The 25781-nt window shown below is 40.5% G+C and overlaps 1 protein-coding gene and 1 long non-coding RNA gene across 7 annotated transcripts in view; one reads left to right on the top strand and one right to left on the bottom strand.

The window, feature by feature from the left end:
* LOC142059352 (uncharacterized) overlaps positions 1 to 21043 on the top strand; it is a 62335-nt gene extending 41292 nt beyond the window's left edge. For 2 of the 3 annotated variants that reach the window (XR_012661297.1, XR_012661296.1), the window contains exons 2-5: positions 12726 to 12875; positions 13909 to 14075; positions 16153 to 16231; positions 20859 to 20972. This is a non-coding gene — a long non-coding RNA (uncharacterized LOC142059352). Of the gene's footprint in view, positions 1 to 12725; positions 12876 to 13908; positions 14076 to 16152; positions 16232 to 20858 lie in introns of all 3 variants that reach the window. The other variant, XR_012661298.1, reaches the window with a different exon arrangement.
* On the bottom strand, positions 2303 to 23592 carry CDC7 (cell division cycle 7). Of its 4 annotated transcripts, none has more exons than XM_075098109.1 (12): positions 23524 to 23589; positions 20964 to 21069; positions 18502 to 18585; positions 16384 to 16519; positions 15669 to 15762; positions 15444 to 15586; positions 13357 to 13606; positions 12665 to 12760; positions 11650 to 11828; positions 10316 to 10398; positions 7207 to 7356; positions 2303 to 6165 (listed from the first exon to the last, which is right to left on the bottom strand). In XM_075098109.1, the coding sequence occupies exons 2-12, from the start codon at positions 21055 to 21057 to the stop codon at positions 5792 to 5794; spliced, it is 1683 nt and encodes a 560-aa protein (XP_074954210.1). In that variant the 5' UTR covers positions 21058 to 21069; positions 23524 to 23589; the 3' UTR covers positions 2303 to 5791. The 4 variants fall into 4 exon arrangements, with proteins under 4 accessions (XP_074954210.1, XP_074954211.1, XP_074954208.1 ...); XM_075098110.1 differs by lacking the exon at positions 23524 to 23589 and adding an exon at positions 22218 to 22290; XM_075098107.1 differs by having other exon boundaries at positions 2304 to 6165; positions 18502 to 18588; positions 23524 to 23592.
* Positions 23593 to 25781: the final 2189 nt, after the last annotated feature.

Raw genomic sequence — 25781 nt, 5'->3', positions numbered from 1 at the left:
TTTTTAGCAAATGAAAAGCATAGCAATCTGGAGGTAAATTGAGCCTCCCTCCCCTCCTGGAATGGGTTGCCTGTAAGTGAATAGTCCAGGATACAGTGATTTTTACAAAGACAAATGGGGTAAATACCTATAAATTCAAACTACATACTGTTTTTTCATGAAGCAACTGTAATGAACATGACTCGGGTTACAGAGCTAGTTGCAAGCAGACCTGCAATGGAAAACATATGCCAGATTGCACGTGCGAGGGATCTCAGCAGGCGATAACTGCTTGGCTATAAGCTGCGTGCAGGATGATTCTGTGCCGTGGCAAACTACCCGAGTTCCATCCATGAAAACAAAAAGTACTAAAGGAGAAGAACAGATCCCTGATCTGAGCCTTGTACCCCCCCCCTGCAGTAAGTCAGCTATTGTAGTCCCCCGCCTTCTGCAATGTGGAAGGAGCTGAGTAGCTAAGGCAGCCCGTGGGAGTGGGCTGGCAATCGGAAGGCAGAATAAATTTTGGGGGAGTTTTGAATGCAACTTTGAAACAATTTTTATAGCTGAATATTAATCTGGTGAAGGAACAAGATGTTGATTTGTTTTTAGAAGCAAGAAGGCGGCTGGCTGTAGCATTCTGTGTCCTGTGAGTTCGGTCTCCAGCTGAGTCTCACTTCAGCACTTTCCTCCAGCGTAAGACAGGCAGGTGCATAGACACGTAGTAGAAATTTCAGCAGAAGTTAGGCTTCCTCTTCTGTTTGAAATCGGTATTCCCAGATCAGATAACACGAGACTACAGGCAAGAAAACTGAAACACTAGAGAACTAGAACTTCTTACCTACGCTGCCAAGTCCAAGCGAGGGGTTTTGATAAGGAAACTGAGACCTCTGAAACAAAGAAATGGGCAGTAGAAAAGAAGCAGAACTGGAGAGAGGACTCATAGGACAACTGGAAATTGAAATAATCGGTGGTTTGCACATAATGCACAGTAACGTTCAAAGCAGCAAAAGAATCATTGGAGACAAACATGTTACAGCAATGCAGAGTGCAGGAGTCTGATCCTCTGGTAGGATTTTTTCGGAGGTGGTGAGAGGAAACAGCAATGGAAAATACAAGAGAGATTTTATCAATGAGCTGCCTCCTGCTAGACATGACCTGTGGCATTCATTAAACCAAATTATATAATCTTTCATCATAAGCTAATTTTCTTCAAATATTACAATTGTTAGGTTACGTGCTTATCTCTTCACGTTGAGAAGTGAAGCTAATTATGCAGTATTTGTTACAAGTAGTTTGGTTTTGCCACATAAAAGAAATTGATTGAATGGGTATCTTAGGTAAAATGCTTCTTAGCACTAGTATTTGAAGCAAAGGTATAATTAGCGCTTAGATTAAAACCTGACTCTTCTGAAAACTATGGAAGGACTTTATGCAAGAAAGCAACTAGCACATAACAAAACCACTCTCTTCCCTGCCATATCCCCACAGGAGGATTTAAGCCTTTCCAGAAATGGAATAAACGATACTGTGGGGATACTCAGGAATGCTTATAGCGGTTAGTTTTTAACATACTACAATAAAGCACTGTATAGGGATAAAATTCTTGCAGAGTCAAAGGCCATGGAAGTAAAAAGGGCTGAGTCATGGAGAGGCGGCAGTAAGCGTACAACAGGCACATTTAAAACCCCTTGGTTTATCAGGCCTATGCTGTACCTTCCTGATGCGAAATACCCAGTTTACTGGACCCCCACCTCAGTGGTACCAGAAATTTTTTGTTACCAGAGCAACAAAACTCTCTGTGCTGGAGTATGATCAAAGGGACTATCCAATTTCCACCCACTGTGTGCAGGCTGCCAATTTAAATATTTACCACCCCTTGAACTGGCCAGCCAGGAACGCAGCAGCAGCAATTAGTATGAACCACAGATGTACCGCCACTGACCTGGTACATGTTCTGTTTGCTGGAAAAGGTACAAGAGGAATTTGAAGTGAACATGCTGTGGCTACATTAGTAGAAAAATTCACTATGTGCTTTAAAAAAAACCCAAACATACAACACCCCCTCCCCCCCCAAATGCCCATTGACAACTATGCTGCAGTAAGAACATCGCTCGAGTAATGTCTCAGAGAATTGTCCTTGCTGTAACCCTACCAATTGAGATATATTGTTTCATTAAACAGGAATTTATGAAGCCATTAAATATTAATTTCCTTTAAAATGCTGCTGTTCTATTAAGTGCCTTCAATGGTTAGTCTTTTTTTCTCCCCGTAGCCCAAGTGTCTTTGAAATGTGGTGATAAATTGAACAAATGGGAGAAAACTGGGGGTTTTTTTTTTGCTTCTGTTGTGTTGCACGCTCTGCCTCCAGGAGGTAGGAATATTCAGGTGTGGTCTGCTGGGTTCAAACACCTTCTCTTACGTATATCATCTAGTTCAGAAGAGGAACGTACCTCTTCATCACCAAAATATATTTGAGGTTAGCTCTAAAGATTTTTTTTTTTCTTTTTCTATTTTGTGACTAGTAGAATGTAATGGTCAGAAAGATGCTAGGAAAATAAATCATCTTTGTAAAGGAAATATTTTTTTGCTTAGCAGTCATATCCAAAATAAGATGTTCCACTGTAGCCAGAACAGATTACGAAGCCCACCGTGAGTTTGATGTGTTTTATTCCTGCAAAACCACAATGCACTGATGGTTACTTTACCCGTGTCAGAGGTGCTCTGGAATGAAAATCTCCTTCATGTTCTACCTTAAGGTCCAGCATAGCTCCTGACCACAGAACTTGGCTGGATAGTGGGCAGTTATGGAAACACTTCAGGATCCCATCGCACCTGGTGGCCTCAAGAGGCCACTCAAGGATTCGGGGAGCCTTCTGCACCTGCACAGGAAGTCTGGGCTGTATATTGGTTCCACATTGCTTTTACTTTCTGGAGAGCAGAGGATATGTAAACTCCAGATATGGCAAATACATCAAATAAGGAGGACACTGAGTATTCTCAGACAGAATATTGATGTCCCATTTATTGTCTTATCCACATAGTATTTTGCTTTAAATAAACACTTTGTTGAGTCCAATCTCAAAAGCGATACAACTACAAACTCAACAGAACTTAAACTTTCATGTAACCCTTATTATCAGTATTATCCTGAAAAAAACTGCTGTTTTGCACATGTTTCCTCAGACACCCTTAACAAGATGGTCTCCTGTTTCCTAATTATCATTTACAACTCGGAAAAATATAATAAACTTAACACATGCCACAATTTCCTCACCTAGCCTGGCTTAGCACTGAGAATAAGCTAGTCTTCCCTATGCTAGATATACAAATGTATTTAGAGTTGCTCCCAGCATTCTGTTCTCGGGATTCTAAGTATCAGTTTCCCTTCATCGTTCTAAAACCATGCTGCTTTTTGCTGCCATTTTTGGTTTCTTTCCAATTTATTAATATCCTTGTCATAGCATGGTGTCCAGAACTTAACAGTAACCCAGCTGTGGCCTCACGACCGCTGAACACATGTTGCAGCGATGTCATTTCTGTGCAGTTTCTTCTAATTGCAGCTCTCATGGTAGGAGATTCACATTCAGTTTATAAACATCTCAAATCACGTAATTAAACTTTAAAGGAATCTTGGTGCTTGGCTCCTACCTATAACTTTGAGAGATTCTTAGAACCACAGGAGAGAGGAGCAGAAAACTCAGTGGCAACCACTGCTCACCTCTAATGTTTTCTTGCTGTTTCTCCTTAACTTTCTCTCTCTCCGCCCCCTCCCCGCATGAGAGCCCGTTGCATTTAACATCTTACTTCTGGCTTTCATCCTTTTGTAGAGTGCTACAAAAAGTACTTTGTAAGCATATACTTGTTCAAACACGTTTTTCTTTTCATTTTATCCTTCACCCAAAAAAAACTCTCCAGGTTTTAAATGAATAGCTAATAAATGTGGTGGTCTAGCTTGTTATGGAATATACTGAGCTTAGAATTGTTCCTTACAGAATTTTATTTACCCGTAATGTTTTGGTAAAGACACCATTAGCAACTATTTTCCCTTTCAGGCTATAACACTTACACAGTGGTTAATTGCTGTTGTGCCTGCTGCAAGGAGCTGCTAGTGCTCTGGTTAGCAGGAAAGCTTAAAGAGCTGAAGTTGTTTAGAAAGTTCACAATAGATAGTTGACATATTTTTGCTTGTTGTCAGCTCGTGCTCTCATAAGACCATAGACAGCATGAGTGAAGTAGGAGGAAACAATACATCTGCAGACACTGGCAGACAGCATTGCTTGCCAAATTTGGCCACAGTTCCTTTAGATAAATAATTGCTCAGTGACGTGCTGTGTTGAAATTATATAAACAGCAAAAATTACTAAGACCTGGGCCCCAGGGTATTGTGGGTTTCAAGATTTTCTGCAATCAATATTCCAACATCTGCAAATATTTTTCTTGAACAGCTGATGCCAGGAAGAGAGCAACATTACCATCACTTTCTATGTATTCAAGATTTTGAATGTAGTGAAATAACGTCTTTTCAGCCCCAGCCCTGCTCAGGACCTTTGTGCTTCTGTAACCACCAGCTCATATGAGAGGCTTATACAAAAGTTATCAAAGCAGCAATCTTTTCTCAGAATGGCTTGCAACCTCTTATAGCAACAGCTCCAATAGCATTTCAAGAAACGTACATGGAAAAACACTGTACTAAGTTTCTTTCTCCAGAATTATCAAGGGGTTTAGAGTAACTTCTGCTGAACGTAATGTAACGTATTTTGCACATTGAATGTATGAGGTTAGAGGTTACTAAGGTTGTTTTTCCTACTTATGACCAGACAATAGCTAGCTTCTAACTCTGTGGTAAGACTTCCTTGATAATTAAGATACTTCCACTATGACAGTCATATTTACTAGTGCTATCTGAAAAGTGTCTGCTATCACTGAGGAATTTATCCAGGAAACAAACGTGCATAATTCTTCCTGGACAGAAACATCCCACAGGAAAACCTTACCTGACCAATTTTTATAGAAGCATCTCTAGACAATTTTCTGAAGATATAAAAACAAATCCTTTATTTAACAGATATTCTTTAAAAAAAACAACAAACAACCCGATTTCCATAACAGGAATCAAACCCGTGCATGTCACTGAAGGCACTAGTTGTTGAATATTGAGGTACCCATGGCACTGGGGAAAGGTGGGCTATGCCTAAGTAGGAAAGACCAGACAGGAACAAAAATGTACTTTTAAAACAGTTATGCTTTTCTTTTGATGATATAACCTCCAGCACCTGGCCCCTCCTCTAGCAACACTCCCAGAATAATACTGTTCTCTGAAAAAAGTCTGAACAAAATTAACACACTTTGCTTTTGTTCCTGATGAGTACACGAGGGACAGAAAATGGAACAGAGATATGCAAGTATGGAAAAGAGTCTCTCAAGTGCTTTCTTATTTCAGTCACACCTTAAGGCAAATTTGTAAGTTTTAAGGGACTATCTCGAGAATTAAGCATAGAGCTTGTGTAACCCTTTTTCTTTGCAGTTTTTGATCAAAGTTAACTTTCTCAGAGAACACAGGTATGCACAGCATTAACCCCTCAGAGGTGTCTTAGGATAACACCGTGTTAGTGATGTTTGTGTAATTTTTACATCTGCAAGCATTTCTTAAGGTAAACTTACATTTGCAGTCCAACTGTACAAGACAATTTCAGTAGTTCTGTGCACAGTGTGATGGCGTTTCAAGCATAAATGTTGAGGGCAAGGTAAAGCTACCTCAGTATCTCATTTCCACACAAAATGTATGAAAGCAGTGATAGAATACGGTATCTTCTCAGAGTCTCATGTCTTTAAAAAAAGGATGCTGCAAAGCCTCTTTTGCAGTTATTCTTGTTGCAGGGTTTAAGTCTAGTAGCTTATCAAGTAGGTCATATGCTTCATCAGGAACCTGATCCCATCCTTTCATGTCTGTTGCCTTCATTTCCAAAGCACCATCACCTTCCTGAAAGCTCTTTAAGTGTTGAATTTGTTTTCCGAGTGTCTCAGGAGCGCACGGTTTGTCTACTGCGGCTGGCAAAGCTGAGTCACTCACAGACTTGCTGGGCACTTCACCCTGGGATCTCTTGCAGCTATTTGTTCCTCTCAGCTTCTCACAGAGGGTTCTTAAGTTTTGGGCTGGGACAACTTGGGTACACAGAACTGATTTACCTGGAAAAAAAAATTTTACAGTAAGCGACCTTTTGTTATACTTTCTATGCAACTGTAAATTCTAAGTTTGTTTCAGAGAAACTTCATGTCTTGACATGTAACCAGCATTAAAAAACAAACAAAACACCAACCTAGCAAAAAACCAAATCCAACACCCCACCCCCCCCCTCCAAACCAGCTATGCTTTACAGCAATAGCCCCAGCAAGTCAGAGGATAATAGTCTCAAGTTCTGCTCAGAACAAAGCTGTTTGGGTTTGTTTGTGAAGTTATGTAGTGACAGGTTGTCACCCACCCCACGCACCATCTTTTTGCATTTCACTGTCATTTTAATAGAAGTGAGGAAAATTAGACAGAGGTGTAAAAATCAGGGTATCTAGAGAATGAAAATCAATGCCGTCAGTTACACTTCCAGGTAGCAAGTGCTGCAGGGTTCAGCTTGCAAACAATTAGGGGAATGGTTATTTTAGGGGTTTGTGTGTTTTGTGGTGTGGTGGTGGTTCTGGTTTTTTTAAACTAGTTTTAAACAGTTTTTAAACTGTTGGGTTTTGGCTTTGTTTTTTTCACTAGCCCTCCTGGGGAGGTGAGGGGGAAGCAAGGTTTACATCATCCAAATATTAAGTCATATTGACTTAAACCTGCAGGCCAAATTTTGCAGGATTAAAAACATTGCCTCAAGAATTCTAACCAAATGCCAGTAGAAAACATTTAGTTGGCATACTTCACCTCAAGTGGCCCTGAGTTAGTGAACAGCAGTAGACAGGTTGGAAAAGTACCCGGTATACAATTCAGCATAAAGTACCCCATATACAATTTAGCGAAGACAGAAAAATACAAAACTTCCTTCAAACTCTGTATACAAAGTACTTTTAGTGTTTTACACACAAAAAGTGTGATTTAGCTCCAATATGACTCCCAAACCTAAAAATATATATATTTATATATATATTTCAAAAAAAAAAAACACAGATTGTAAGTCACAGCATTAAATAGCAGATCAAGCATACATTTTCCCCTTTTCCCCATAATTAAGGTTTGCATACCAAAAGTTTTAGCAGCCTGAATGGTTTCTCTGGATCCACGAACTGTCATGATTTGTGCCAAAGCAGTTAAATCATCACTTGCTTTGTAAAATGGATACCGTCCACTGAGCAGAGAAAGGAATACAATTCCTGCAGACCACATGTCAATTGCTGCAATGAAAGCAAATTCAGTAATAACTAACCTCACAGCTTCATCACAAACAAAATCATAACTTTCTTGAAAAAAAATTACTACCTGAAAAGTTCCTATCAGAAAAAAGTTATGTTCTGAATTACTTACTGACTTTGGTCACATAGATAACAGTTCAGCAAACAGTGGAAATTACTATAATTAGATTGAAGAATAATTTCCTGCATTGATGCAGAGGGAGTGTTTAAGCTTTTCCATAGAATTTTTCATATGAGTAATTCCATTAACTCGCTAAACTTAAAATGTACCAAAACAATGTCTGAGTTGTTTTATCCAGGGAGATGAGAGGGGGTGAAAAACTGGCTAGTTCTGATACTTAGTTAACTTAGCTTCATATGAAGAAAACCTTATATAAGATCATAAATAAAAAATAATTCACAAATCAATGCGAATCTGGATTTTTCTGGGACTGAGGCTGCCACAGTTAGGCAGTACGAAAAAATTAATCTTACTATCAACTTTGTTCCTCTCCAACATGAAATCACTTGACAAGATAGCCAGTTTAAGAACTGCAATAGTTAGAAGTTATTCATCACTTTCTTTGTGTTATGAAGAGTACAGAGAGTACTCTGGGGATAGACGCCAAAGCGTGATGGAAAGTTTAATACTGAAAGTTATGAGAATACCTGTCTGCCATAATTTTTTGGCTCACTAAGGTGCACATTTTGAGAGATGGCAAGGAAAGTGAAGGAGATAGTTTGAAGGATTCTCAAACTCTAAAGAGAAACATTAATAGTTGGGTAATGAAGCCACAGTTATTCTACTTCTGTTTAAAAAAAAGTAGTAAAATAGGCAGTAATTAATTTGTGCATTTCAGTTGGAAGCACTATTAGCATAGGACTTCAGGGAAAAAAAGTGTTGACTTCAGTTGCAAAACCAGATTTTAAGTCTTATTAAAAAAAAATAAAATCCAAGTTAATAATTTGGCACAATTTCCAGTGGAAAATTTTTGTATCTTCTTTATCATTCACTGTAAAAAAAATTTTAGTATTACTGTATCACTGTTGAAAAGATCATACTATGTTTGAGGTGTCATGCATCACCCCAAGTAGGTGGTTGGGAAAGCTGAAGTCATCAAGGTCAAGACCTTTAAAGATGTTTTATTACTTAATTCTTGCTGAAATTAATAGACATTATATATCTGAATGGCTAATAAATCCTGGCCCAAATATTCTGGTAGCACTGGGATCATCAGCAGAAATCCTGGCAGAGCTGGGATCATCAGTAGACTGCAAGATCCTGTGCAATGACATCAAAATCATGATTACTCTCTGCTTTTGTCTAGTGTTATCCAACCAGGAAGGCAGACCCAAGGAAAAGGGAGCAGAGGGACAAGACAAGTTAAAGAGTAGCTGGACCTGTAGAATATCAACTTGGGAGTTTAGGTTGTATTCCATGCACTGTGAGCCACGGTCAGATGCACTAAGGTAGCTCTGGATAGAGTCAGCTGGATCCAGCTGGTAACTTCGTCTCAGCAGAGAGACCAGAACTAGTAGTAAGACTGGCAGGAATACAAGGAGTTCACTACAGCAGTCCCAGATGGAAGCAGACAAGAAGATCTGTTAGTTCAAATACAACATAATCTCATAAATATTAGTATTATTCTACTCAGACCTAATTAAGGCCTTTGTTGCCATACTACAGGAGCCCAGCAACACTGACTCAGTACTTTCAGGGCTGTCTGTGCCACACCCAAGGGTTTCCAGATTTACCCATATTTTCTGTAATCCTGCTCTCCATTACCCTAGAGAACAGAAAACCGTCTGAAAGCATATTTAACACTAGCGTGTGTCCAAGATTTCCTAGGTATGTCTTCTTTCCGCCTAAATTCTGTCTAGACAGAATCAGAGATTGTCTAAACTTGTCCTGGATTTCTGGATGTCTTCTAGCCCATAAAGCTGGCTGTTACAGCACAGGCACAGTAACTCCAAACAGGCTGCCATACGTCTTGAAATCTCGGTCATCCCCACAGCACAGATGTTATTTGAAACAACATTAAGCTATCTAGGGATAAGCCGATCAAATGTATTGTTAAGGCTATTCTGAGTGTGTATACATGCTTTAAGTACTGAAAATCAACAATTTTCTCAAAAGGTATTCAGCAAAGAAGTGGCTAAAACCTGTTATTTTAAATCTACTTTTTAAGGACACTTGTATTTACCCCCCTTTTTCATAAATCAAAACTCCTGGTCATACACCAAATTTTTAACAGGTAACTTTGCTTTTAGCCATCCTCCATTCTCCAGGTAGGCACAACCGCTCCCAGCCTACTTGCATCAGCTAATTCATTAACCATCGCTCTGCCCTGCCCTGATATTTACCCAGACTACTGAAACTTATTAACTTGATAGTATTTAACCCTTAGAAATTAAAAATTTAGTAAGAAAAAATATATTTATAGGCCAGCTATTTAAAGCACTAGCAAAAAGGAAAAAATCTCAAAAGGTATTAACCAACGCTTTCTAAAACACAATTGCAATTATACCATTAACTATGCCTGCTATGACAGCAAACGATGTGACAATCCATCTAGAAAAGTCTAAAGCATGTCCTTTCCAAGATTTATTCAAGATCTTGCTTGAATAAACAAGCCAAGGAGCCAAGAAACTTGATAAAAATTAGAGCTTTGTTTTCTTCTAAAACAATTTTATTCAACTCCTGCATATGGCACTGCCCCTCAAATGAATACAGACATATTCAAGTTTCAAACACAGGAAAAATATTCCTAAGTTGTTCTTACTCTGAATAATAAACTTTTAATTAAGATCAGGAAATGCTTGCTAAGTGTTAGAAGGGATGCTAAAATGAATTTCACATGTCAACAAAGACTCTCCCATAAAAAAAGGACAACATAATATGCATGAATGAGAAGGATCAAAGGGTGAAAAAAAGGCATGAATTTCAGTCTATTTGCAGTACCTGTGGTCTGAGTGGGGCACTTTGTTAATACTTCCGGTGCCCTGAATCCAGGCGTTCCTGCCCTGGGAGCAACTTGCTGACACCTTGTAATAGGAGACGAACATGTTTAGAACTTAAAAGTTGATAAATAAGTTTAATTATAATAATGCTTAACATTGTTTTTAGAATATACTTGAGCAAGACGAATAAAGCAGGGTTAGGCTGTTTACATGAGTTTTATAGAAGTCTGAAGCATCTTTATCTAGGCTGAAATTATGCTGTATAAGATAACAGCCTTATTATCTTATTATATTATCTAGCATAAGTTAACACCACAGAAATACTTCACTCACAGTGAACTTCTTCAGTTTCATTCAACAGCAGCATCATTTTTGCTAAAGGCCTGTTTTCACAGGAAACTTTAAAGTTGAGACTAATTAACCAAAGGCAAAAAATGCACTAGATTCTTGAATGTGGATGCTCTGACTTTGTGTTAGTCCACAGCAAACTAAGGTTCACTATTTCTAAGCGTTGACAAGAATTTGCTTTTTGCTAGATTAACTAAAAGGTGAGAGATTATCATTATTTAACAAAAAAAAAAAAACCCAACACAAAAAACCCCCAAAACTTTCCAGAGCTTTCTTGTATGGCTTGAAGTGCCTTCCTCCTATGGGCCACTTCTCTTCTGAGTCTGGCAAATTCATGTTTCATACTTTTGAAATGAAGTTGATGCCACCCTACTTGGACACTCTGGGAAGAGAGGGACCCCACAGTTCCACGACTATACCTAGTAAGCAGAAGTCTCTGCATTAATCTGTGTTTCATAATGTGTGGATAAAAGGCAATAGTGGATCATAACCAAAACTACCTGCAGAGGAATGGAGTTGAACTGAATTAAGATCCTCTAACTGGTCTATTATTAAAACAAACATCATTTTTTGAACGAACAAATACAAAACAGTCATGTTTCCTTTTTATTCTACACTTCATGATTACCAGAATCCAAACCATTGATTAAGGCCTATTAGATAACTACTAATGACAGACTGATGTATTGTCTTCTCTAACTGCTGTAACTAACTTGAGCGATTTTCTACAACACGTGTAGGGGGATAATTAAATACAACAAAAAATCTTCAACAGTGAATCCTTCTTCCTGCAGATAGCAGTGAACCATTTTTTTTTCATTAATTCTATGAACTATTCTTGTTTAAAAAGAACATACTCAGTGTTTTAAGGGTTGCACAGATCAAATGTATCTTCCAGCTACTAAATCAGCTATCTAGTAAATCTAAGTTTCTGACCTTGCTTGACAGCATAGCAGGCAATTTTACAACATAATCAAAGCGAATTACCTTGAAAGGCAAACACTGCAAACTCTATCCGTTGCATAACAGTCACAGGTCAGGTTTGAGGGACAACCACTGGCAGCTTTCCTGGCTGCCCCATTGCTCACTGTTTTGGTAGAAATAATCTTCTTCTTTGCTACTAACTTCCTAGATGAAACATCTATCATCTTCGATTGTTTTATGAGCTGCAATGTAGATATTTTAGAGAAGGTGACATATTTAAGAAGGTTCCCTTTAGGTATAGAGACAGGTCAAGTTCCTAAAATACTAAGATTGAACAGGTGCTCATGAGCAAGAAACTGCAATTTTAGAACAAAAGACAGCAAACCTTTTTAACAACATCACAACATCTACAAAACAGACACTGGAGCTTTCTAAATATCCTGATTACCTCCCCTCCCTCTTCAGTAAATAGTTTTTAGTGTTTACTAAAAAAACTATATACATTAGATATCCTGAAGCTACAAGACAAGTATTTTTCAAATTAGTATAATGTTTCAAGAATTCTTCTGATTCAACATGAGAATAAAAACAATTTATATGAAATGCTACAGCAACACACCGGCACTAACTCTAATTCTACAAGAAGATGAACACTTTTGGCCAAACCCTCTAATTTAGTTGGGGTTTCCCTCTTGTCATATTAAATACTAATTACAAAAAGTACAGAAAAATATTTATTACAAGTTTTCTCTCCAGCTTCAACTGCAAAATAGAATGCTTCACAAGCTACGTATATTTGAGTTGCACAGAAATACATGTATAGGAAAAAAGGTTAATTTAGCATACAAACAAGATCAGCTAGGGAGACAGCTACATAACCAGCTCTTAGAGTTTCAACAGGGACTGGAAGGAAAATGAAAAATTCTTCAAGCCTTTCAGCAAAGACACACTTAATAACGTGCTCAAGAAACTTAGTTCCACGGCATCCTGGAGTAGTGTCCAGTCTTACAGAACAACCAGTTCTATAATTTTTCAAATATGTAACAGATTGCTCTTACTGATGAGTCATACTTCTTACTTTTGTACTCGAGTTCTCCTGGTATGTGCAGCTATAGACATTGAAATTCCTTTCTCCAAAGACAGAACGCTGGACAGAATGGTGCACAGAATCCTCCTGCAACACCAACAGAAAGGACAATAAGGATCCTATCTAACACACCGTCAGCTGGATACTGACAGTTCAAAAAAAACAAAAGTGTGAAGTGACATAAAACAAGAACAGCTGCACGGTAAGTCATTTTCAGGCATCGGTTTACTGTGGATGAAGAAAACATGGTCTAGACAGAACAGCAAACATGCTTACAAAACAAATCACACCTCAGAAGTGCTCCAGGACAATCTGAGTGTCATCTTTACTGCATTTGTTATGCAACCAAGTAACTAAACATAGATGAATAATTATTGGCTTGGGGAGGAGTTCCACAGTACGTGTCACTTAAAAAAAGGTTTAAGGCTGTCTAAAGAGTAACCCATGGGTTACTCTTTAGGGTTTCGTACAGCTTTTGGCATTGAATTATATCTAACAGATAGTGAATTATGCCAAGAGGGTCACGTAAACTAGCCAACTTTCACAAGAAAACTGTGATTCTGTGCATCAGATTAGGACTCTGCAAGATACACGCACAACTTTTGTTCAAGTATTACATCTCCCCCTGTTGGACAAAGTAATACATTAAACATACAATAATATTAATGAAAAAGACTGAGAACCTTTCCTCCTCTTCCTTGTTTTATCTGTATTTTTGAAAGTGAGCTGGACCTTTTATCAGCTGCTTTTGAGGCTGACTGTTGAGCTATCTGCTTAGGTGCTGTGACACCGACAGAAACACCGTTTCCCAAGGCTATGGTGGGATTATTTTGCGAGCAACTTCCCTGCTGGTCTTCAGAGCGAGCAGTTTTGAGAAGTTCGATTTTCGTATCAGGGGTTCCTTGTGCCAAGCCAAAATCTACCAAGGCATACCTGAAAGAAACAAATTTAGATTCAGGAGTCACAAAGTATCCATCAGTCAATTCAATTTACTATTCATTACTTGTTTACTTATCTTTCACATGTTACTCAATATGTTGCTTATCTGTACTGTTGCCAGCATCACAGTCCTATTTTCCTCCTTCTCCTTCTCTTGTCCTATCTTGCTTATCCTCTCAACGTCTTTATCCTTTACCCATCTTAGTTCATTGTTTCTCATCCCAAAATCTTTAAGTGCATACTTTCTCCAGTGGCATTAAAAAAATCTTCTCAGCAACTGATTTCTGTTATTCTAGCCCTACAGCTCCCAACCTTTAGCCAAGAGTACAAGTGACTTGACCCTTGCAGGATTCCCATGGGTGGAGGCACAAATGGAGCAGTGAAGACAGACAAGACTAACAACACTGAGACTTTTGCTAGACTTCAAGCAATACTACTGGAATTTACTTCAGTCTTCGAACAGGTGAGACTACATTAGCTCACACTTCAGATCTATCTTTAGAAGAATTATTTTTTGCTACATCCTGTACAGAGACAATCCAGCTGTCTCTGGGTCTCAGACAAAGTCAACTCCATGGCCTCCACACCCAAAGTAGAGATTAAGGCTCAAAGAAATGCTGGAAGAACAAAACAACAGTACAAATTCATTTTGACAGATCAAAAAAATTGTAAAAATCTGTATTTCTCAGATTTTTAAGCTTGTGGTTTAGCAAAATATAATCAATTTCCCCTACAATTTCACTACATAGAATCATTTAGGTTGGAAAAGACCTTTAAGATCAGAGTCCAACCGTTAACCCAGCACTGCCAAGTCCACAACTAAACCATGTCCCTGAGCACCACATCAATATTACTTTTAAATAACTCCAGGGATGGTGACTCAACCACTTCTCTGGGCAGCCTGCTCCAGCGCTTGATGATCCTTTTGATGAAGAAATTTCTCCCAATATCTAATCTAAACCTCCCCTGGAGCAACGGGAGGCCATTTCCTCTCATCCTATTGCTTGTCACTTGGGAGAAGAGACCAACCCCCACCTCACTACAACCTCCTTTCAGGTAGCTGTAAGGAGTGATAAGGTCTCCCCTCAGCCTCCTCTTCTCCAGGCCAAACAACCCCAGTTCCCTCAGCTGCTCTTCATAAGACCTGCTCTCTAGACCCTTCCCCAGCTTCGTGGCTCTCCTTTGGATGGGCTCCAGCACCTCAACATCTCAACTGTACATAGCACAATACTCGCCAGGACTGCTAGCACTGAAACAGTACCTTATTCTATCCATTTCAGCTCTTCACAAAATAGCAGTACCTAGCTTTTTAGAGTCTTCAAATATTGTAACTTGCAGGGAAAAAGCCCAACCCTACTAGTTGAAAACATTAATTCAATATAAGGTGAAAACAGCCCAATCCAGCTATCTTATCTGGATCGGTTTTACTCTATCCATGAGTAAAAATTTGCAAGTATCAGTCAATGCACCACAAGTCATGATTAGCTTTCTTATTAAAAAAAAAAAAACAAACCGTGATTTTATTCTTCTCATTCGTATTCAAAGATACCTTTACTCAGTACCTTTACTCAATACTAAAATCTTCATTTTTTTCAGGTACTTGTCACTCTATGGGGCAGATATATTAAGTATGAAAAAAACCCTCCTTCCCTCCTCAAATCCCAAAACACAGAAAGAGAAGTTTTACAAAATAAAAAATCATTTTTAGCTTTATTACTTAAGCGCATGTTATGCAGCTAGAAGTAAAAAACCCAAAAGCCTAGTTGACTCTGTTCTGCCAAGGCACACGTCTTCAGATGAGATCACAACATGGTCGTCTGGACAGACTTACTCTTTTAGCCGCCTGTTGTAGAGGAAGTTACTGGGCTTGATGTCACGGTGAACAATACCGAAGTGATGAATGCGCCTCAACGCTTTAAACAGATTAAACATGTATTCCCTCACTTCTTCAAAGGAAAGAGAATTCAAAATGTCCTGAAAGATTGTTTGGATACAGTAATTATGCCGTTGCTTTTAGTTAAAAAGTTTTGCTACACATAAAAAGTCTGGGACTCACCAAGAAGGATTCATGTTCCAGATAAGGCATAACAATAACCACATGATCGTTTTTCCTGAAGCAATATTTAACTCCCATAACATTATCTTGTCCCCTAGAAGAAAAGTTTTGTCACTGAATAAAGACCAAAAGATGGATGTTTATTTTCCTTTATTTCTTAAAAACTTCAGTCAGGCTTTCTTTTATAATCTAATTTATATTTTGACAGCAGTCTTATCAGTCGTCAGTAGTTATACTGTTGCCTCTTGTTATGTTCCATTTGAGTTCTGCAATCTGCCATGAGGGCTCCAACGACTAGTTGTGGGGCCACAGTTTGTAGTTATGCTGTAATTAAATGTAGGCCCTAACCTTCATGGCACCAACCGCTTTAAGAAGGTGCTACTCAGCATACTCTGGCAACAAGTACTCATTCCTAAAACCACATTTTCTGTTTAAGAGATTATTTTTTCCAAGCATTTCAGAACTGGAATTTTTGTTATCACAGATACATCATGGAATGCCTCGGATGGAAAATACAGCATCATCCACAAACTGAGACTAGCAGAAAAGAGCATTCATTACAGGTAAGACACTCCATTTCTTATCTGCTCTTGATAAAAAGAATAAATTTCTGCAGATACAAGAAAAGCAAGAGAAGTACCAAAACTTAAATACAGAACAGCGAGACAATGTTCAGCAGTTTAATCACGACAATCATAAATTTTTGTTTATGTACCCTGCCACTGTGAGGCACTGAAGTTCAGCAGCAATTCGTAGAGGGTGGCTGGTTGGAATCAAGTGTTTCAGAGCCATTTTTTCCTCGTATCCTGTTTGTAGTTGTGCTGTGGCCAAGTAAACAGAACTAAAAGTACCTGTAATGAAGGGACAAAACCAGTGTCTTCAGCATTTTTAATTAGGTCAATCCAGATTTTTACAGAAGTGATCTAACTGTTCACCATCCTGCATTATACTTGACACTACATCAAAAGTGGATTCTAGAAGAGAAAAATGCAGTTCCTTTTCTCCACTACTGAATTCAGTGATCTTGTATACAAGTTTTTTATGTCAGTAAAAATGCAAATGTAACACTGTCTAACTTGCCTGGGACACAGAGCTCTTTGAATGTAAATTTCCTATCTTTGATTTGCTTTCTTGTTTAGGTAGCTTGCTTTCATCTGACATCTAACTCTTCTCTCCCTACGATGTAAGTGGGCTATATAATGCTAATCTGAAAAGCACTGCCTTTACTATTCAAAGCACTTCTGAAATTGCTACGTTTTTCTTAATTCTGTTACCTTATCTACAAAGTAAGACTTCTCACATGATGTGTAACTTTACTGTCTGTTTTCCCAGAGCATTAACCACATAGACAGAACATGATACTCATTTGAGAAAGGGAGCATTCAGACTGTAGGATAACTTTACCCACGCATTTAATCTCAGGGATATCCTAATATTCATCTTAGGAGGTTAATTTAGCCAAATGATCTGAGATACCTGAACATTTAAGTTGAAGCATTGTTCCAGATGAATAAACAGTACAAATTATCTTTGATTACATTAAGTATTGTGTTTGCATCATGCTAGGTCATCTGTAAGTGCATACATACATCAAAAAGCCAGCAAACACACTAAATACTTCTTGCAGTCATTAAAAAAAAAAATCTAGAGTCTCATATATTCGGTAGAATTGATTATAGCAAGAAGGGTTACCAAGTTGACCTAAGACATTATTTTTGGTGGGGAGAACTGCTAAAATGAAAGTGACACCAGAGTGGAATCCCAGGTTGAAGCTTGTTTTCTCATATAATGCTGCAGAACTGCAAGTGGTGTTTTGTGAAAGCACTGTTTGCTTCCAAGAGCAAAATCAGAGTACTATTCATAACCAAAGATTTTGTTTAATTATACTATCTTTTTTATGATAGGCGGAACTCCTTTTTGTTTTGGTTTTGAAATTTTGTATTCCTGTGGTGAGTGGAGCTGGGGGTTTTTCTGGGGGGTGGGGTGGTGAAGAACCCCCTTCTTGTAAAAGAAAAGCTTTGAGCCATCTAACCTGCCATCACAAAACAGCTGTAAAATAATCCAGCCTCTCATCAACATCTTTGTTTAAGAGTGTAGAGTGTCACAAAGCATTTCAGAGATCAAATGGGTAAAGTTCCAAAAAGTGCTGAAATCCCACACTCAGAAGCACCTACGAGTCTATGTATAGTCATGCCTAACGCTTATGGAAGGGGTCTGCAATAGCATCTGCTGAAGGCAAGGTGTACACAAGTGTTCTAAAATTTGATGCTGTTGGTTTGGGTTTTTTTTGTTTTGGGTTTTTTGGGGGGGTTTCTTTGGTGTTTTGTTTGTTTGCTTTTGTTTGGAGTTTTTTTGTCTTTTGGGGGTTGGGTTTTTTTTTTGTTTTGGTTTTTTTAAATAAAACAGCTATAATCTTTCAGTCTCCTCCTCTAGTTCTGCCCACAGGGTTTCAGTGGAAACAAAGCCAACCTAAGGAGCAGTGGTTAAATCTGTCAAAACACAGCTGCATATAAATAGATTTCTTGTGTAAAAGAGAAAAAGAACAGAGTGTTAAGACTTATTTACTCAAATCTACCTCAAAAATTTAGTAGTTGAAACTGGGATGCTGGGTTTTTTTTTTTAAAGGCTTTAATATAGCAGATTTTCAAGAAAATATCTCAAAAATGTCCCTAATTAACACACCTCCGTGCTCAGTAACATATTAGAATTCCTACAGAGACCAAGAAGTAAATCAAAAAGGCTTAAATTGCATATATCGAGATCTTAGATTTATATTTTAAGTTAGAAATACCAAAGAGATCTAAGTCTAGGCAAGCTAAAATAAAACACTCACCTTCTCCAATTTTTTCCTTGATTTTGAACACATTTACAAGCTGTGGCACTGCTTCATAAAGTTTTTCAATATCTTTTTTTATTCCTGCTGCGGAAAGAATGGGGAAAGTACGTTAGGATTTATTGCTTGATTCAATACCTGATCTATATTTGAGATCACAAATCACACTTCAGTTCATAGGACTGTGAATTCACATACAGAGGAAGAAACATCAGACGTACGGTACCTTTCCCTGCTGACATTAATATCTGCATACTTGATATTATTGTTCTTCATCACACTCCCTTACAAGCTGCAGCATTTAAAACTTTATTTTTTACTTATCTGCCATCACCTAGCAGCTCCTGAGAGGGCAAAAGCCTTCTGGTTATTAAGACATCCGTTTACAGCTCATTGGTAAATGTTTTAATGAGATTTGCAACATCAATTTCATAAAAGACAAAACTGTAACGGTTGTTTCTGTAAGCACAGGAGCACATCCAGGGGATGCAAATCAAAAATGTAGGCAAGTAATTTTTTTAAGATCACTAATACAATCTTTCACACTGCTACTTAAAATAGTTAACACCAAAAAACATGTTTGCTCTGCATTTAAGTTGCTGCACTTTGTGCCGCAATCACTAGATGGCATAACAAGGATGTTGTACTGTATTATTTAAAAAAATTATGTAGCTTTCCATTCGGTTTACAAATCCTTGTAGTTTGTGTTCTCTGTGCCCTGCATAAGAATCCACTTCTTTTGAAGCTATGAAGTAAGTAGAGGCTGCAACTAATTTCTGTAAAGCAGGGGTGAAGAATATTTTATTATTCAGAAGTAAGCACAAACTGGTGTTTGAAAAGTCAATCAAATGGAAGAAAAAAAAACATGTATACATTTTTCATCCTAAAAATAAATACGAAATTAAGTGTAACATAAATAATGAGAATTATTTTCAGAGTATCACTGATATGCTAGCAACAAAGGATGGATTAGCACGCATCCCCAGCTGTCTGTGTCAGCTCACTTTGGACAGCAACGAAATCTGACGTCTGCCTGAAGAACCCTTTCTTCCTGGTAAAAGGCCAATAGATTAGTTGGAATTCAAGTTATAGTTATCTTTCAATTGTAAATTTTTTTAATTTCAAAATTTATGAAAACCAACCTAATTTACTAAAAAAAAAAATACACTGACAGTAATTTACAACATAAAATTTGCTCTGGAATTTCTCCAGTAAAGTTGCTTGGTTAAGAAAAAAAGGGCTTAACCTAGACTCCTAACAAGGGCTCGCTCAAAAGGGCCATCGTTTAAGTCTTCAGAAACCAGCAGATTTCTGCTTTCCATACCGTAGCAGGTTTTGCGTTGCTTTCTGCCACCAGCCTAACAGTCCTAAGGTAGATACTAACCATGATGAAAGGCCCTCTCAAAAACTGCTGCAGAATCTGCCAAATACTCCATTTTGTCCGACACTGAGTTCAGGTTCCCACCTGGACAAAGCTCCCCGCAGCGGGAGCACTAACAGCTGGGTGACGCAGCCTGCGCATCCCAGGCCAGAGCGGTGCCTACCCAGGGCACAGACACGCAGAGCAGCCTCTTGTGTGAAAGATCCCAAAGAGTGCTAGAAAGAGTCAGTGACTGTCCTTGTTGTAGACAGCAGGATAAACATCATCTCTTCTCTTGTGGGGGCCTGAATCCCCAGTTGGGCATAGAGAACATACAGCCATTGTACCATCAGTGCGTAATAATAATATCCAACGTTTTCCGTGAGCAGACTTTAAAGTAATTTCTTTACTTCCTAGAATGAAAAGCATTTGCTAAGCAAGACAATTGAACCTTATTCAGCATCACGCTGTGTAATTCTGGACAGGGATGTGCAGGCGACTGACAGAGGACTACCTGATTCTAGGAAAATCAGTAGCCATTACATATAAGCTGGCTGACCATCCACAGTTACTGAGCAAGCATTGTACAGGAAATTCAGATTGAAGTACCTGCACAAAGACACCCAAAAGCAAACGACAAAAATGCTATTGGAGCACATGTTCGTGGTTCAGTTTCTCTGGTAAGAGCAAGAACAGTGTATTTGTGCACACGGACACATCTAAAGAAATTTAAGGATAAGGCTGGCAATTATAGGTTAAAAGGCAAAATATTATTTTTGTATACTTGTCTGGTCAGAGAATTTTATTCTCAAGAACTGCCTTTTTGGAACTCTGGTATCCTTTTATAATCATATATTTTGTAATAATTAAATAGTCGGGTTAGCGAATTGTGACAAAGTACTGCTGCCGAAGTGCTGTAACACGGGGGAGGCAGGAATCAGCTTCAAATCAAAAGCAACCTCGAACGTTTTCATTTCATTAATTCTTTATACAACAGGACCATATACAGGCAGGCTATAATTGATGCTGAAACTCCCTGAAGTGATGATGCAGCACGCCAGCAACAGAACATAATGTTAGCCGTCCCTATTGTAGCACATACCTGGAAGCTTGCTGCTCTGCTCCTGCTTCCCGTGGAAGTCTTCAGCCTGATGAGGGTGCTGTTCATCACAGTGAGACTTCAACGCTGTCTCCATCGCAAAACAAACCTGAAGTAAAAAAAACAAGACACTGAGGATAGCTTCTGGACACCTGGGGGAGCAAGCATATCTGGTAAGACACTTCCTGGCCCTGCAATCCTGAGATGAGATTTAGGGATTCTGAGGAGCTCCTCTGTGCTACCTAAAACAACAAAGCCTCACTCATCATCCCAGAGGAAAACTAAACCAGTAAACCCACCCTATCTCTAGTAAGAGGAAAAGAGGGGAAGGGAAGGAAGACTGCTGGATAAGCTTAGACACAAGTGATCGTCTTTCATCTCTTGTGTGTTTCCTCATTCACATTAAAGCATTATCTTTTCCATGAGGTTTGCTTTGAAAGGCAAGGAACCAGTGCACACGGGAATAGCTGCATTCCATACTGCAACACCTGTACAAAGATAGAAAACCTGAAAGAAATTTTAAGAGAGAAAAAAATCTTCTTAATATGAGAGATTTCTCTCTTCTAGATAAGAGCAACTAAAGGCATAATTATTTGTTGCCCTCCCCCCATAACAGGAAATAATAGCACACGCTTATTTTGAAATGCTTCTTCCCAAATCTTGGAAACATTGTAAATAAAATTGTAAATTAGTAAAGTGTACTAACTTTGTACAATCAAAAACCCTGATAATCCTATTTCATGGGGAAAAGAAAGGCAGAGAACCCCAGGGCAGGATAACTGGCAATGAGTGAGCCTGGAACCACCACCTCTTACGGCTGCCCAGCTCTGGTTGGTTCCATCCAAAGATCTTCCTTCCTCATAACTTTGCCAAACCTTCAAAGTTCTGGCTGAACTTTTCCACAGGGGAGAAACGTATTCTGAAAATCTTCAAATTAAAGGATTAATCCATTTCAGCTATGGAGCCTGAAATATATTCTCTCCCCAAAGAATTTGAGCTCTACCTTTAGTCTGTCATCCTCGTGCAACAGAACAGGGACGGACAACAGCCTCTTTTTTTTGAGGGAGCTTTGCTGGAGAGCGGGACTTACAAACCGATGGAATGAGAGATATTTTTAGTCTCTCACGGGCAGACACTCCCTCTGCTAGTGCCGAGTAGGCAGATAAGCCTGTTCCAAACCCGAAATGGCATGGCCTCCTTAGCAGAATAAGGAGTGCAAATTAACACAGACGTTCCCCGCTGCTCTCCACAGCCTACCTGCTCTGATTCAGCCCCACGCCAGCCTCGGCTCTGGGCTCTTCCAGTTCAAGGCTGGCCACAAACACCTGGTTTGGAAAGGGAAAACGAATGCTTCTGGCTGGCTGCAAACCACCATGGGAACACGGCCGTGGCTTGCTGACCATGGGGAGGGTGAAAGGGGCTCAGTCATGCGTGGTGTCGTTTCATTTCTGTTAAACGCACAAGCTACTGCCTGCAGAACCAAGTACTTCAAATACCTGAGTGTGCTAAAAATGATTTATTAATTTGGAAGTGAGCTTACAGGTACAAAATGGAACATCAAACAAAGTTTGATTCAGTCAGATACCTAGTTTTTACATTAAAAAACACTCAAAACACACTGTTAGAGATCTAAAAATTAAGAGGAAGACTGAAATGATCCGAAGTTTCAGCTCAAAAAAAACTTTCTTAGAGTTAAATCACATCTCCAATTAAAAAAAAATTCCTCCATAATATCAGAATAAGAAAAAAAGAGACAGATAGAGATTCCAACAGCCCATAGCTTTAGGGTCTTCGGAGTCAGATATTTGAACCCTGCACACAAAAAGCAGCGATACTGCTGCTAAAGCAACGCTGCTGCCGGGAACGCAGCCCCCTGCCACTAAAATGCAACGCTCCTTCAAACGGGAACTTACAAACAGACCCCTCTGGAAAAATAAGAGTTGATATTAAACACCTCTACTCTGTCATTTAAGAAAAGCGAATTTTGGGGCTGGGTGAAGTCTTGCAACGAGCTGACGCTTGCTACAGACACGCAATAAATCCGCCCGTCACAAGCCGAGCAACAGAAGTCACGCACGCGGCGCCTCGCTCCGCTGCCGGGCACAAGGAAAACATCTGGAGCTTGTCACGCACAGCTGGCTGGCTTTACCGGCCGGCGCCTGGCAGCGAGACCCTCCGTCGGGGGCACGCTCCCGGCTCCGCCACAGCCGCGCCCCGGGGACGAGCCGGAGCGACGCAGGAAACGGCGGCGGAGGATCCCTGCGGGTTTCCAGCCTGCGTGGGGCTCCCCACACACACAGACACACAGACACACACAACCCGCGGAGCCGCACCTCAGCACCGTTCCGACCGGCCCCACGGCGGCCGCGCACCCACCCCCCACCCCCCTCTCCCCACCGGGATCAGGCGAGAGTGGGGCCTCCCCAGGGCGCAGGAGGCCGCGCCGAGTGGGAATCCCCCGAGTCGCCGGGGAGGGCAGCGTGAGGCCGGGGCCCCGGGCCCGCCATGGCCGCAGCCCGGGGACGGGAGGGGAGGGGCGTGGGGGGCTCGCGCGGGGACTCACGCGTGGCGCGGGCCGCCGGAGTTTTTGCCTGCTGCCGCCTTTCGCCGATCGCTCCTCCGCAGCCAATCCCGGCGTGCGGCGGAAGCCCCGGTTTCGGCCAATGGGATCGCCGGTAGGAGGAAGACGCGCTGTTATTGGCCGGCCCGTGAAGAGAGGCCCGCCCAGAGCGGCGGGCAGCGGCGGGAACGCGGTCCCTCAGGCACGGGCAGGGACGGGACAGGCGGCGGCGGGCACCGTGGCCTGGCTGAACCGCCCCGCCCCGCCCCGCCGCGGTTTCACACCGTGTGGTGGGGGATGAGGGACCCTTTTGCTTAACCAGCGCTGTGAGGGCGTTGAGCGAGTCCCCTCGTGCCTCGCTCTCTGAGGAGGGCTCCGGTGCCGCCCTCCGGCCGTGAGCGCCCGGGCCGCAGCGTGAGGGGACGCGGTGGGTGCGCTTCTTGTAGCTCGGAACTGTGCGGGACTGCGGCTCCAGGGGCCCGGAAGCGTGGCAGGTATGCCCGCTCTGCGCGCCAATATTTAGCCCTTATACGTCTTCTTTTTTACGTACGATTATTGCAAAGTAATTACAATCCCTGGATGAGGTCTTGTTCTCGATCAGCGCTGCCACAAATTCAGTCAAATAGTTGACAGGCCATGAAACCAATTTCCATTTACACCAGCAATAACGGCAAACACCACTCAGTTCGCACTTCAGTTTTATTACCTAATTTTGTAACAAAAGGGATTGCACAGAATGCAAAACCAAAAATAAATGTGCGTCTTCATTCTGGTCTGTGCTGTAGCCACTGACCAACATTAAGCAGGACTAGTGAGCTGGTTTTTGCCTGGGATGGAGTTAGTTTTCTTCCTAGTAGCCGATATGGGACTACGGTTTGGGTTTGCACTGGAAGCAGTGTTGATAACCCAGCGATGTTTTCGTTCCTGCTGAGCAGGGCTTGCAGGGAGCCAAGGCCTTTGCTGCTCACCCCACCCCACCAGAAGGGCTCCATGGGGTTAAACCACAACTGGGAAAAGAGACTATTGGAATTACATTTTGCTGTTGTTTGAAGTGGTGGGATTTTACTGATGCCCTTGCAGTTTCCTGTTTGTAAATGAAAGAACTCAGCGCTTTTTGTCTTTTATCCATTTTGGTCATTATTTCTTTTTATTTTAGATGAAAAAAACATTGCTGTTGTTAAAGACTAGCTCTCCTGCATTTGATAACACACGGATTGTTTGTTCAGTGGAATATGAACTATAATTCTCTTGTTTCTTGCACAGTGCCTATAGAGATGCCTAACCGCACCCCTTGGTTAGCACCAACCAAGCCTGAGGTTGCCAAAGTTCCCAAGGCAACACTGTAACTTGGCTATTACTTTAAATGAACTGCACTTAGATTAATAAAACCTTAAAGGAGAAACAGGTTCCACTGCTTTTGCTAACTTGTGTAGTCTCCTACTACACACTTTAGAAGGAGGGTGCAGAAACGAGTTGCGGAGCTGCTTTGGTGTTTTTTGGGGGTTTGTTTTAATGTGTGGGTTTTTTTCCAACAGTTGTTCCACTTCGCACTTTGTGTTAAGTGCTCTAATAAGCCAGTGTAGCAGCTTGAGATTTAGGTAAGTACGCTAACTGTCAATAATTTCAATTAAGGGTGACAGTATTTAAAAGCAGATTATAGCAAACATGAATTAAATGAGGGATAATGACAAAATAACGCAGGCCAAATTCTGTTCTCTTCTTTTATCCATGTAATCTTACAGTTGGATGGAAGTTGGTTGGAAGGGCAGCATAACCATTCAGGAGGGCAGGCTCGTCCTAGTGCTAATGACAGGCACCGTCATTCTAAATTAACCTCTGGGGACAATCCTACCTGCAGTCATTTCTGAATACTGTATTGAACCATGGGGTACTTTCTCAAATTAATACTTGCTGGTGATTATTTACAAATTTCATATTTAACTCTGCTGCCTGCTGGCCAGGTCAGGGTTTCAGCCAACCTCCTTGGCCTCCCTGCCTTGGAGCTGTCTTCGTGTAGAACACGGACTCGCCACTGTTTCTATGCAGCTCCCGTTATTGGCACATCTCTGCCAGCTACATACATACCACCCTTCTCCCCATCACGTAGGTCGCGTTCGTACGCGGTGAGAAATACGTTTCATTACATCTTCTGATCTAGACCCTGTCTAGCTGTGGTTTCTTTCCCTGCAATACCTCAATTTATATTGGTTCCAACACCTAAAATAATTTTCATTTAGACCCAGGTCATTCATCTACCTTGA

The sequence above is a fragment of the Phalacrocorax aristotelis genome, chromosome 6 (genome assembly GCF_949628215.1).
Source record: "Phalacrocorax aristotelis chromosome 6, bGulAri2.1, whole genome shotgun sequence".
Classification (NCBI taxonomy): Eukaryota; Metazoa; Chordata; class Aves; order Suliformes; family Phalacrocoracidae; genus Phalacrocorax; species Phalacrocorax aristotelis.
The sequence above is the reverse complement of the archived record's forward strand: the minus strand, read 5'-3'. Positions and strand labels throughout refer to the sequence as shown.

Coding starts and splice junctions, on each gene's coding strand:
- CDC7 (XM_075098107.1), bottom strand. CDS start 21,057: ATGGAGACAGCGTTGAAGTCTCACTGTGATGAACAGCACCCTCATCAG. Junction 15,763..16,383: donor CAGTGCCTCACAGTGGCAGG/GTACATAAACAA, acceptor CTTTTCTTCTAG/GGGACAAGATAATGTTATGG. Junction 6,166..7,206: donor TCAGGCTGCTAAAACTTTTG/GTATGCAAACCT, acceptor TTTTTTTTCCAG/GTAAATCAGTTCTGTGTACC.